This window comes from Terrapene carolina, unplaced genomic scaffold, assembly GCF_002925995.2.
Source record: "Terrapene carolina triunguis isolate 2854851 unplaced genomic scaffold, T_m_triunguis-2.0 Scaffold58, whole genome shotgun sequence".
NCBI lineage: Eukaryota > Metazoa > Chordata > Testudines > Emydidae > Terrapene > Terrapene triunguis.
Window position 1 is genome coordinate 76,076,289 of NW_020664409.1, and position 14,381 is coordinate 76,090,669.

General features: G+C 43.5%; 1 protein-coding gene across 1 annotated transcript in view; it reads right to left on the bottom strand.

Moving 5' to 3' along the window:
• Positions 1-5,435: 5,435 nt before the first annotated feature.
• Positions 5,436-14,381, bottom strand: part of STK3 (serine/threonine kinase 3) — a 278,273-nt gene continuing 269,327 nt past the window's right edge. Inside the window, exon 11 of the mRNA XM_024215812.3 lies at positions 5,436-8,674. Within this exon, the coding sequence (XP_024071580.1) occupies positions 8,516-8,674 (159 nt within the window). The 3' untranslated portion in view covers positions 5,436-8,515. The remainder of the gene's footprint in view (positions 8,675-14,381) is intronic.

The window sequence follows — 14,381 nt, forward strand, 5'->3', positions numbered from 1 at the left end:
TCTGGGGGGGCTGTCGGGAGAAGGGGGTGTACAGAGCGGTTGGGGCAGTCAGGGGACAGGGAGCAGGGAGACTTAGATAGGGGGTGGGGTCCTGGGGGCAGTTAGGGTGGGGGGGGTCTCAGGAGAGGGCAGTCAGGGGACAGGTAGGGGGATTCTGAGGGGGCGGGAAGTGGGAGGGGGTGGGGCTGGGGCAGGGCTAGGGCGGCACCCCGTGTCCTCTTTTTTGATTGTTGAAATATTGTAACCCTACCCAGGCCCAAAGTTTGCCATAGATAGTATAAAGGAAATTATCTATAGTTAGTTTGTAGCAGTACATATGACATTACAGAATGCCCATCCAGTGTCTCTAGACCTTTAAAGTGCAGAAAAAGCAGCAGACAGTTCAGTGAGCAAAAATGGCAATTTAATGATAAATTAGACTGATGCTTTTAAAAATAAACAGACATAAAAAGTTATTCTGATTTCAATTTTCCAACCCCTTGATTAAACCACTTCATATTCCTGGATTGGTCTCTATCATCAGAGCCCCCTACCAACTCTGCAGTATATTTCAGTTGACATCCTACATTGTCTCACTGTCACATTTTAAAAAATTAACATGGACTTTGCCAATCTGCTAAAATATTCTGTGAACTATTTTTAAGAGCTAAGACATACTGTGTTAACAGTAGTGCATACACTAACATCCCTATCCAATTCTGTGTACGTTGCAGTCAATGGGAATTTTACACTGATTTCCATGGGAGCAGGATTGGGCCCTAAATTATTAAGAATATAAAGAAATAAAGGCTTCTTGTCATATTCTAGACCAGGGGTTGGCAACCTTTCAGAAGTGGTGGGCCAAGTCTTCATTTATTCACTCTAATTTAAGGTTTCAAGGGCCAGTAATATATTTTAACATTTTTAGAAGGTCTCTTTCTATAAGTCTATAATATATAACTAAACTATTGTTGTATGTAAAGTAAATAAGGTTTTTAAAATGTTTAAGAAGCTTCATTTAAAATTAAATTAAAATGCAAAGCCACCCCAGACCGGTGGCCAGGACCTGGGCAGTGTGAGTGCCACTGAAAATCAGCTCATGTGCCGCCTTTGACACGCGGGCCATAGGTTGCCTACCCCTGTTCTAGACACAGCCCCTTTTAATTATATCATTTTTATAACTAAATGTATATGCAGCATGTCATAACTATAAAGGCAAGGGCAACAGCCCTCCTGTGTACAATACTATAAAATCCCTCCTGGCCAGAGACTCCAAAATCCTTTTACCTGTAAAGGGTTAAGAAGCTCAGGTAACCTGGCTGACACCTGACCCAAAGGACCAATAAGGGGACAAGATACTTTCAAATCTTGGTGGGGGGAAGGCTTTAGTTTGTGCTCTTTGTTTTGGTGGGAGTTCGCTCTTGGGACTAAGAGGGACCAGACATCAATCCATGCTCTCCAAATCTTTCTGAACAAGTCTCTCATATTTCAAACTTGTAAGTACAGCCAGGCAAGACGTGTTAGTTTTATCTTTGTTTTCTCAACTTGTAAATGTACCTTTTGCTAGGGTGTTTACCTCTGTTTGCTGTAACTTTGAACCTAAGTCTAGAGGGGAGTCCTCTGGGCTCTTTAAGTTTGATTACCCTGTAAAGTTATTTTCCATCCTGATTTTACAGAGATGATTTTTACCTTTTTCTTTAATTAAAAGCCTTCTTTTTAAGAACCTGATTGATTTTCCTTGTTTTAAGATCCAAGGGGTTTGGATCTGTATTCACCAGGGAATTGGTGAAGAGTCTCTCAAGGCTACCCAGGGAAGGGAATTAGTACATTGGGAGTGGTGGCAGTGGACCAGATCTAAGCTGGTAGTTAAGCTTAGAAGTTTTCATGCAGGCCCCCACATCTGTGCCCTAAAGTTCAGAGTGGGGAAGGAGCCTTGACACAGCAGAAAGTGTAACAATCAGCTTATCACACTCTCTGATTAACCATCTTGTATATAAAATGTTTTACAGAAGGCTTTACAGTACATAATCTACTCAGGACCATCAGTCCCATCGGAAAGGTCACTAACAGATGATCTCATATACTTAACACATTGCTTCATCAACAATGAAGCAGATTTATATGCTAGCAGGCTCAATGTATAATGCAGCTGAACATACGGGTAGTTTGAACCAACTAACGTGTTTTCTGCTCTGGGTGTATCTGTGCAAATGCAGACAAGTGAGGAATAAATATGAAAGAACTAAAACGTGCACTAATAGCAGGAGTTTCTGCCGTCCCCCTCAACCTTTTTTTGCTCTGATATTCAAAGATTAGCAATAGAACTGCTACCTCACTCATCATGGGAGCCACGTGGACAAATGCTTAAAGAAGAATGATTTTTAAAAAAAATGAAAAGAAATGGAATATTTGAATCAGGTTTGGGATGTTAAGTAGAGCAGCTCTCCCTGGCACATCCCTCTCCAACCCACTCAAGTTCCCATTGCACCAGCAGAGCACCACGGACTAGATTTTGCAACATGCTGAGCACCCACAACTCCCTGGGAGCAGAGATATTCAGCACCTCTCAGGATCAGGCTACAAAACAAGCTCAGTTCACAGAGAGGGACGTCAGCAAGATGAGAGGGAGCAAGAGACGCTGCCAGTTAGGCTCAGCTCCCTTCATGGCAATCTGAGTAGGATTTCTGCTCTTTTCATTCCCTGCAGGGCAAAAATCAAAGAGGATGATCTCACCCTGAATTTGGATAAATATTATTATATGTTTTAAGATGCAGATCGCAACACAACATGATTTTTGTACTTTGTTACAGTTTCTAAGAAATTGAACTGCAGAAAATAGTACAGAAAAAGACATTAAGAAAGCAGCACCTCTGGCCCTCCAGAGCGCCTACAACTGCTACTTATCCAGTGGGGGTACTTAATCCTTGATGATGCCCACATAATAGCTAAGAGAGTCATACTCAGCTAATCCTCTGATGTCCAAAAATATGTGCTTGCCTGACTCACAGCCACTTAGGAATTGTACAAATTTTGTGCTGTTCAAAGACTATTTCCCTGGCTTTCAACTTCATTCCAGGAGAAAAGAAGGGACCATGAAGCCAAACAGATCCACACACGAGAGGGGGAAGTGAATGCCCCATTTCTATTATGAAGAATGTCCCCACACAGTAGTGATGGCGAAGAGAGATGCTCCCCTGAACACACATGGGTAGCATAACAGATACTGCAATCACATGCAGTAGCTTTGGGAACCATTGTATTAACTTTACAAAGGTTATGTGTATCATTGCAGGATAGGGATTGTAGCCTATTTCATGAAGGACGATTACCACAGCTCTTCCAGGAACTTTTGTGTGTGTGTGTGTGTGTGTCATACAGCTGCAGGGAAGTACCTCCTTCAGGGGTGGTTTGCATATACTGGTTCAGACTGGTACAAAGGACCCAAATTGACCAGTGAAAGGGCTTCTGGTACAAAAGGCTGAGCTTAACCTGACAGAAGGGCCTCCATTTTGTTTCAACAAATGGTCATGATCTTATGTCCAAGGAGAGGCCAAACCCTCTGGAAGTAAGGTTGCCAGGTGTCCAATTTTCAACCAGAACACCAGGTCAAAAAGGGACCCTGGCGGCTCTGGTGAGCACTGCTGACCGGTCCATTAAAAGTCTCCCTGCCCTGCTCCATGTGGCTCCCAGGAAGCAGCTGGCATGTCCAGCTCTTAGACGGAGGGGCGGCCACAGGCGCTCCATATGCTGCCCCCTCACCAAGTGCCGGCTCTGCAGCTCCCATTGGATGGGAATCACTGCCAATGGGAGTGGTGGGGGCTGTGCTTGTGGGTGAGGGCAGCGTGCAGAGCACCTTGGCCGTGCCTCCACCTAGGAGCCAGGGGGACGTGATGCCGCTTCCTGGGAGCCACCTTAGGTCAACGCCGCCTGGAGCCCATACCCCTCACCCCCTCCCACACACCAACCCCCTGCCCCAGCCCTGAGCACCCTCCTGCACCAAAACTCCCTCCTGGAACTCGCACCCCTCCTGCACCCCTCCTCCCTGGCCCCACCCAAGCCCACACCCCCAGCTGCAGCCTTCACCTCCTCCCACACCCCAGCCTCCTTCCCCAGCCTGGAGCCCCCTGCTGTACCCTGAACACATCATTTCTGGCCCCACCGCAGAGCCCTCACCCCCTGCCCCCATCCCGGAGCCCCCTCTTGCACCCCAAACCCCTCATCCCCAGCCCTACCCCAGAGCATGCCCCCCCATCCAGAGCCCTCACACCCTCCTGTACCCCAACTCCCTGCCCCAGCCTGGTGAAAATGAGTGCGTGAGCGAGAGTGGGGTACAGCGAGTAATGGAGGAAGGGGGGATGGAGTGAGTGGGGCAGGGCCTTGGGGAAGGGGGAGGGCAAGGGTGTTTGAAATTAGAAAGTTGGCAACCCTATCAGGAAGGGGTGGAAGGACTTGAACCTGCCAGGATCCCCAAAGCCTGAGGAGTGACTTCTGGTACATTTAAATATGCATTTAGATCTTTTTATTGTTTTGTTTTCTCTGCATGTTTTTATCCTTAAATAAATGTACCATGCTCTGGAAGAACTGTTTGGTCACTTATAAGCACTGGCTTACATTGGTCACAGCTCCTGGAGAGAAAGAAAAGCGTAGGGCTGGACATTAGTCAGGCTAGCATAGAGATAATCACAGTGCAATTGCAAGAGGGCAGCAAGGCTAACCCCTGGGCAGGAGATTGAGGGACGCAGGTCTCTGTCCAGAGAAAGGTGATGGATAAAGGCCTGAGCCCCAAGAGAGTATTCCTGGAGCAGACCATGGAGGAGGGGGGCAGGGAGCAAAGGTGCAGTTCCTTGAAATTGTGACATGTAGCATCTCTCAATATTACCTCTCCAGCCTCCTGTATCTGGGGGGTGGGATACAACAAAGTTTGGCTCAAGATCTGTCCCTTTCTTCTTCTGGGGGGAGAGGGAGGGGATCACATGTACTGTGGTTACTCCAGCCCTAGCAATCTAGTAATGCCTGTAGACTGCAACAGCCCTGTAGGGAAGAGGCAGCGACACAGGTCTAGCATATGGAGCTACAGTGCAAGAGAGAAACTATGTGAACTTTCACCCCCAGGGAACCTCTTTAATTCCCAAACGGGAGACTATTGATCTACTATTTATGTCCTATATAAACTATCCACCTCCTGCACCAGTATCCAGCTTCTCATGCCTGCGTGGATACCTTGAGCTGGATAGGGTTTCAAAACCTTATTTTCAGAGGTGCTGAGTACCACTGACTTCAATTGGAGTTCAGTGTACTCAGCAATTCTGAAAGTCAGGCCCCTAGCACTAAAGGAAGCAATGTTTTGAAATTTGAAACTTAAAGCACACTAAGTGAATGTCAATAACTAGCATGATATTCTATGATTCTATGATTAACATGATTTAGCTTGAGATGGAGTGAACAACACAACACCCATAAGCGAAAAATAAGTTTTTATTCAGATGTTTAGTGATAAGTAATTATTTTTCAGAGATTTTTATGTACTAAACTTAAACATACAAAATGGGAAGCAAAAAAAGAAAATGCTGGGTTAAAATTTTACTGAATCTTAATGTGTCAGTAGTTCTCCTGGATTTTCTGAAACGCTTGATGTTACAATGTCTTATTTAGCGTGCTACCTGATTTCCTTTACAGAAAATGCTCATTCTTCAGTGGAGATAAATGTGGTCATGAAAATGGATGCTATGATTTAGTAAATAAACAGGAGAAAAAACAACATAAAAGTACCCCCCTCTCTAACGTAAAACCTATTTCTAGATTTTACTTCTTGCACATAACTAAGGCTCTGATCTAGTTCCCCCTGAAGTCTGAGAGGCTTTTCACTCATTGCATCAGGCATCAGAGTTATTGAATTTTATATTAGTTGGGGGATATCAAGTTTGGACAGAGAAAATTCCTGCATCTAAGTTACAATATCTCAGAAGCCATGAAATTCACCATCCCAGGTGGCTTATTCCATTTTCAATTTTCACCATGACTTTTGGCTTTTCTCCTGTGTATGTGTAAAATTCAGTTGGGTTGCTTCATTTGGCGAGAAAGTGTGGCTTGCAGGTAGATTGCAGATAGAGAAGGGATGCGCTTTATGCCCTCATGCCTTTCAGATGTCATTAGAAAAGCTCTAGCCTGTCTAGTGGCCTTTAACCTGGGCCCCCTCTGGGTAAGTATTACACACGGTGTGCACTAAATTGGAAAAATTTTCCAGAAGGCACTAAGTCTGAACACAGTGTGTAATCCGATGATGCTACCACATACAAAACCAACATATGATATTTTTGGTGGAGCAAATGGGAGAAAATATGGGAAGAGAAAGTTAGCAATGATGCAGAGAGGCTATAGTTGGACAATGACGTTAATTGCCTATAAGGCACATTGGGAAAGGGCAAATAAGGCTCTCTCCTTCTTGATGACTCTATGCTTTCCATACATTCTTTTCATATATTATATCTTTGCGTTTGTACGTACACATCAATGAATTTAAAGAAGAGATAAAGCAAAGAATTAGAAATTAATTTGAAATAACAGGTCTATATTCAGAAGTCTATGCTGTCATTTTCATAAACTATATTAGATTTTACCATGCATCACTTCATTGTTTGTTTAGATGTGAGGCAATAAAATCACAATGTTGGGCATCTTGATTTACTGTATGTTTTATGGATCTCTCTTAAGGGTTACTTCCTTCCTTCTTTTCAAAAGGTAGTACACATTTTAAAAAAATTATGAATATACGAGGGTCAGTTGTTCCAACTGCCACAGTTAAAATGTATTTGAATTTATGATTTACAGGTTGGAATTACACACACACACACACACACAAGTAGAACAAAAATGATAACAATGGCCATATACAACTCCAGAAAAAGAATTGGTCCCAGAAGGGTCAGACATATGCTGATCAGTTTAAAACTATTTTTTCCTTGTTTAGTTAGACTGTATAAAGATAACGCATGGTTTCCAAAGGCTCATGGTTCAGTATAAATGGTCCACATCTGACTACAGTAAATGCCAAGAGACACGAGATGTTTACTAACTTCCAGAAAACGTAACAGAAGGATGCCAGTAACCATGGGCACCATTAAAATCTGTATAGCTGCATTTTGCAAGTAATTATGTCTGACTTCTAGGGAAATACCCGAATACCACAATAATGTTAATTAGGTAAAAGGCAAAAATTGTGGCAATGGTAATATTAATAGTGACCACAGTCGATGGTTCAGAAAGTGGATCACATTTTCATACAAATGACTGATGTATTTATTGCAATGTGATATATTTCACCTACCATATATTTACATGCATGAACCAGAGACAAAAAATGGACACGGATATTAACAAGAGCCTGGTCCTGCATTCCTTATGCACCCAAAACTCTTACAGAAGACAATGGGAATTTTGAATGTTCAATGAATGCAGGATTAGGAATACTGCAAAGCTTTGCTTCTTTTGGAGGCTTATTACAGATTAATACAGGTTTTCCATTGATTTTCTTTGGCTTTTAAATTAGTGTCCCTTATAGCTACACGTCTACAATATAAAACAACAACAAACAAAAACCTACTACAAACCAACCAGGTAAAAAACACTGGCCAAAAAGTGTAACTGTTGCTTCATTACAAAACTATGGTGCAGAATGATGTTTGAAACTGGTCAGAATGTAAGAATTGCAATAGCAACTAGAAGTATATACCATAGGTGTGACTGTACTTGTTGCTTCTCCTGCACTATAGAAAAATTAAAACTAAGTAGGCACTTGTTTCCTTCCATAGTAGGAGACTACTCAATGTAAGTAAGGGTGACAGAATTGGCCCTTATATGAACGTTCTCTAGTGTAGCAACTGTGTCACTCATTTACAACCATAGGCCCTGATTCAGGACAGCACTTAAGCACATGCTTAACTTATCAATGTCAATGGAACTTGAGCACATGCATAAATGCTGCACTGAATCAAGGCTTTAATATAGCAGTGAGTTTCTTTTTTATTACATTCCCACGTTCAATTTAAACTAACCTGGCCCTGCTCTCCACCACAACTATCCTAATAACCCCTCTCCCCCAAGTTTCAAAAAGTAAATGGGCATAAAAATAAATACAATCACCTACGAGTATATAATAAATATGCTACTAAATGGGAGAAAAATATATTGCAACATAAGGCCCTGTAGTGCTGCACAATCATGAAACACTTCAAAATATTCCAGGTATCCTAAACACTCTCCCATTGTACAACACAGTTACCACTAAACAGATTAAACTTCTATTACATTAAATATTTGAAAATAGAAGTGTGGTAAATGCACAGAAGAATTTAATTGTGTTCCACCGTCTTTGCTGAACACCATATACATGTTCTTTCACTGATCCAACTTTGCTTGGTTATTTTAGCACAATTTAAAGTTTTAAAAACACCTCTCATAACTATAGAATTCCTTCCGATCTACAATTTAACAAGTGTCCATGTTGACTACTAGCATTATCTTTGAGAGTAAGACAAATTCAGAAATTCTGTTGTCTTCGTTTCTTTGCATCCATTGCATCCAGGATAGGCTGCCTCTTCGCTGTGTATCTTTGACGAAGCTCTTCAATTTCTCGTTCCATCATAGGGTCCAAAGCCGTTAACCTCATTTGCAATTCTTCTAAACTTAGGTTTTTTAACTGTAAACAACAAACAGTAAAGCAAAGCTGTTTAATAAAATTGCTTCCAACAACAAACAAAGATTGATAACTGTTAATACTAATCATTAGTTTAATTTACCTTGGCAAAGTGAAAACAAAGTATCGAAAACAGCAACTAGTGTAGTAGCATGAAAGTACATACATTCCCATTTATATCTGATACAAAGCAGTTTCTGTATACCCTGCAAATAGACATATGCCTTGTGTTGAATCAGTTAGGGCTGGTCCACACTGGGGCGGGGGATCGATATAGGAAACGCAACTTCAGCTACGAGAATAGCGTAGCTGAAGTCGACGTTTCCTATATCGAACTAAAAGTACCTACTTCGGGTCCACGCGGCGCAGGCAGGCTCCCCCGTCGACAGCGCTTCCTCCTCTCGGCGAGCAGGAGTTCGGCAGTCGACGGGGGAGCGCTTCTGGGATCGATCTATCGCGTCCAGATGAGATGTGATAAATCGATCCCAGAAGATCGATCTCTACCCGCCGAATTAGGCGGGTAGTGTGGACCAGCCCTTAGATTGTAAAAAGCATGCATGCCAATTTATGGATGTAATTCTATGGATATGACGGCATCCAGGATAATTACCACACCCAATCGAAAACGACTGGTTGAGCTACAGTCTCCTGTGGAAGTCCTAATACTAAGATAGACAACATCCACAAATAGTACTATGCCAGACAGTCAAAGGTACCTACTGATAAAAGGCTCTTGTATTCCTCAATGGATCACTGCCATATCTACACAGGGCAAACTGCCAACAGAGTGTATAAATAATACATGAAACAACATCCTGAATTCATGGGAAGGAGTTAGTTATAACCAACCTCTTTTCTTTCTAAGCAGCACATTAACATTTTCTCAGAATGTTGAATGGGTCATTAATTGCTCAGGAGTCCTTTAAAAATTAATAATAATGAGGCTATTTACAAAGAAATCGACTCATTTGCATGCTGCCTGATGTGACTAACCAAAGCTGGATTCTTGCCAGTCAGTGGGGCATTGCAGGCACTACTTTCCATGCCTCTGCTTGCCAGAAAGAATCCATAGTTCATAGTTTCATAACTGAAAACAAATAATGGTGAAGTTCATTTTTATTGCCCTGAGGCAGCAAGATGTCTTTCTGCCCTTCACATTCCTGTCAGATTCCTTTTTGTGCCAACTGCACTTCACTGGTTGCGAAGATTATCACCACAGTTCAGATGGCAGAAGGAATTTAATGAATTACATAAAGCCCCATCCTAATAAGGGACAGTCTATAATTTGTCTGAATGTAAGTAAATGTTCTGACATGCTGAACAAACACACCACCTAACAATTGCCTAGGTCAGAAAAAAAAAATGAAAAACACATTTCCTGAATCAACCTGTTTATTAGTCAATATTGAGTTCATGAATCCTGGGCAATTTTCCATCAATACAGTCTAATCTATTTTCCTTGGGGAATAAAATATTACTTTTGATCACTCTATCAGCATCTGAAGCATACCAATTAACAACACTGCTATTGCTATATACAGTCCATCTCCCTATGTTATGACTAGTACTAATACACTATATCACACATGGTAGTAAAGAAAAATGGAGTGTCAGAACTTTAATTAGACACAGAGAGAACTGAAGCAGGAACTAATAAAAAACCATAAACAAAAATCAGAGCAAAACAAGCATTATGTCATGCAAGACAATTCTAGCATTAAAGTTTCTGTGAAAATGAGACATTACGGAAGAGTTACTGATTAGGGTAAATCCTACCCCCCCCTTCCCACACCTCCACAGGGACAAAGGGTCCTATGATAGCAGAACAGGTACAGTTCTGCCATTTCTTCAGAAAGAGCCAGGTGGAAGATATCTGTAGCCCGAAGCCAGGGTGCACACTCCAGTGTGCCTCGAACCAAGCTCTAACCAAAGGAGTCATTTGGGGCCAATAGATCTTCAACTATGAAAATCCAAGGCTGCAGCTGGCCACAGAGCACCCCAAATGTGCTCTGCAGCCTGTTGGCGAGGATTCTTTTCCCAGTTGCACATCTCGCTACTTGGGCCTCCATTGAGGGAAGGAGTGGCCCCTAAGTGATTAAGTAAATTCTAGTTCGATAAGTTGCCCTGCCCTACTACCAGAAAGGGGTTGGGGGGAAGCGGTCACTATTGCCAGGCCACCAAGACACCCATTAATTTAGGGGGAAAGAGAGAAGAAGCTTCTGTTTTATTGTTTTTGTCAACTGTTAAATGGAAGTAGCATCTTAAAAATCATGTGAGTGGGGACATTCTTTAGGGAGCAAGATTGGGAAGGGTGTTCAATGTAAAGGGATCTAGGGTACAATGTAGAGGGTTTATGGCCCTAAAATAGGCATGTATGCAACTGACTCCAAAGAATTGCAGGAGCTAAGGGGGCACAGGGAGTTCCTATTTTTCTAAATTCTCCTTAACTCTTCTTTTTGAAACTCATTTGTGAGAGGTTGGAGAGCTTTGGAGATCCATGGAGAAGTGAAGGAACTACACCATGGGATCCAAGTATAATTTCTTGCCTGTAGGGTGTACCTTTTTTTTCAGGACAGATCTTTATGAGGTTTTCATATGATCTTTACAGTCTGCCCTGGCCCTTTCCCTGACTTGGGTACTCAGCTGCCTTCTCCGGATAGTCACTATAAACACACCAAGAGGATTTGGGTCTCTTTATATATCGTTTGAGACCGGTTATTTACTGCTGTACAAAAGATTTTGTACATGCGGCCAGGGAGAAATGTGATGGGTGCATTTTTATTTAAATCTCAGAAACAGAACAAGGAAACCGAAACAAATGCACCTTGAAGACCACAGACAGCTAGGCTGGAAATTACAGATTTGAAAAAAGTGAATTTCAAGATCCAAAGAATGAGGGATTTTCAGAATGATCTCAGTCAGGTCACTGAAGGGATCTAATCCATTAGAATACTTGTGTGTATCAATGGATACCACTCTGAACACTGGAAGGGAGAAGTGAACATAAAAAAGCAAGGCACTTCATGTGAAAAAAGAAAGCAGAATTGGCTTGTATTGGACATCAGGTGCGTTGAAGCAGGCATGGCTATAGAAAAGCTACTGTATCAGTGTTTACAGAACTCTCTATAAAACAATCATTTTGTCATGATATCCCAAACTGCTAAGTATCATTCTACAGACAAGATGGGACGTCTGTTGGTGAGAGAGACAATAAAAGATATTACCTCACCCATCTTGTCTCTCTAATATCCTGGGACTGACACGGCTACAACAACACTGCATACAACTATCATTCTGACCTTTATATAAGCTTCCTTGGTTAACTCAAAGATAATTACTTCTTGGCTTCCACCTATACTAAAGGTACTACATAGCATACCTAACAACCTGCCAAGGCCCAAACATGTGATATGACATGGGACAAAGCTGCTAAGTGTGGTACATAAAAAATTAGCCATGCAGGAAACTTAAAATGCTTTGGGATTTGTTCCTTTAGGGCAGGCCTGCACAACATGCGGCCCGGGGGCCACATGCGGCCCGCGTGGGCTCACTGTGCGGCCCGCGTGGGGTGAGTAAGCGGGCTCACTGTGCGGCCCACGGGGGGTGAGTAGGCAAGTGACGGGTGAGGGAGGGGAGCTGAGGAGGCAAGTCAGGGGTGTGGGGGGCTGAGGAGGCGGGCGGGCGGGCGAGCCAGCGGCAAGGGAGGGGGGCTGAGGAGGCGAGCCGGGGGGGCAGTGGTGAGGGGTGAGTAGGCGAGCCATGGGAGGGGGGCTGAGGAGGTGAGCGGCGAGTCGGTGGCTGACCTGTTCTACTGATCTGGTCTGGCTCCCATCCCCTCTCCAAAGGTTGCAGCTGTCTGGAGGTGCCTGCCTTCCATGCCCTCCTCATTCACACCTCATTCATTCAACAGGGCAATTGATTACAAAGTGGGGGGAAGATCTTATTCTACTTCTAGCAAAAAGACATTTTTCTTTTACCTTAATTATACTACCTTAGAGGCCTGCTATAACATATTACCCAGGTTCAATACCGCTGTTTCGGTGGGGCAGCGCTTGGGAAGGAGGGTTTGTTTCCGCGGGGCAGGTGGTGCTGGGGGGGAGGGGTTGTTGGGGGGGTTGTTTTGGGGGGGCTGGGTGGTGCTGGGGGGGGTTCCATGGGGCAGGCAGCGCTGGGGTGGTGATGTTGTGTTTCGGGGGGGCTGGGCGGTGCTGGGGGGTGGGGTTCAGCAGGGCCAGGGGGTTTCGGCCCTCAGCTGTTTTCTTTGGAGTAATATGGCCCTCGACGTTTTACGAGTTGTGCAGGCCTGCTTTAGGGTAACTAACTTTCTGTTGTCTCAGTAACCTGGTTCATTATATCTGATGCAAGCAATTTTCAACAATGAAAGTAAGGGAACATCTAAATTGTGTGGAATATAAGTAACTGTGGGATTAAAATGAGTGACATCCCACAAAATGAAGTATGCTGCACATTATGTTATTTTTAACACATCATTGATGTCTCACAGAGGTCTTTCAACCTCATTTTATTCAGAAGTAATTCAGTTTACATAGTTTTATTTTGCTTCCCTTTTTTTAAAATTATGGGAAACAGTTCATGAAATTTCCCTCTGTTTGGGTAAAAAGCAAACTGAATGATTAGCAAAGTCTAGAGATCAACTGACGGAGGCAGAAAAAGGCTCTTCTATCAAGATTACCATCAACATTATTTATACAGGATTAGGCAGAAATCCTGTTTTCTGTTGAATAGAGTCCTGTGTGATTAAGCAGTGTATTGCTCTACCTGATAACAAAAATTCCTTGAGCAATTACTTTACAGTGAAAAAACTCCAAGAAATTAAAACCATTCTAATTTTGCACTACTGTTACAAGAGGGGACAACTCTGAATGGAAAAGGCTTAAATTTTGCAAGATACTAATTAAAAGGTAGTTAAACAGGAAATATTTCCTTTTGATTCCAACTCTAAAAGCAATGGAGGTGGATGCTCTTAGTTTAGTTCTAACTGCAAACAGCTCACAATTTAAATCGCCATAAATAATTTACCATGTAGTTTGCTGTTGAGAATCTCCTAGGGCTACCAACATCAGCAGGAAGAGAAAGGAGTTCTTATGCATTGAGCCATGAAGGCCATCGGAAACCAAAAAGCCTTTAAATTACATTTTGATAGCTTTTAAAATGCTGATAAGCTCTAGGAGCTCAGTAATCAAGACAGGCTTGTTTAGCTTCTTAAATCTGAGGACAATAGATTGCTCATTTCCCACTAGGGTTGCCAGGCATCCAGTTTTCGCCGGAACGCCCAGTTGAAAAGGGACCCTGGCGGCTCCGGTCACCACCACTGACCGGGCTGTTAAAAGTCCGGTCGGTGGGGCAGCAGGGCTAAAGCAGACTCCTTCCCTGCCCTGACTCTGTGCAGCTCCAGAAAGTGGCCGCCATGTCCGACTCCTAGGCGCTGGGGCGGCCAGGGAGGCTCCGTGTACTGCCCCCACCCCCAGTGCCGTCTCCACAGCTCCCATTGGCTGGGAACCATGGCCAATGGGAATTACAGGGGCAGTGCCTGTGGGTGCGAGCAGCGCGCACTGCACAGAGCCGCCTGGCTGCCACTGTGCCTAGGAGCCAGACATGGCAGATGCTTGCGGGAGCCGCGTGGAGCCGGGGCAGGCAGGGAGCCTGCCTTAGCCCCACTGCACCGCTGACTGGGAACCACCTGAGGTAA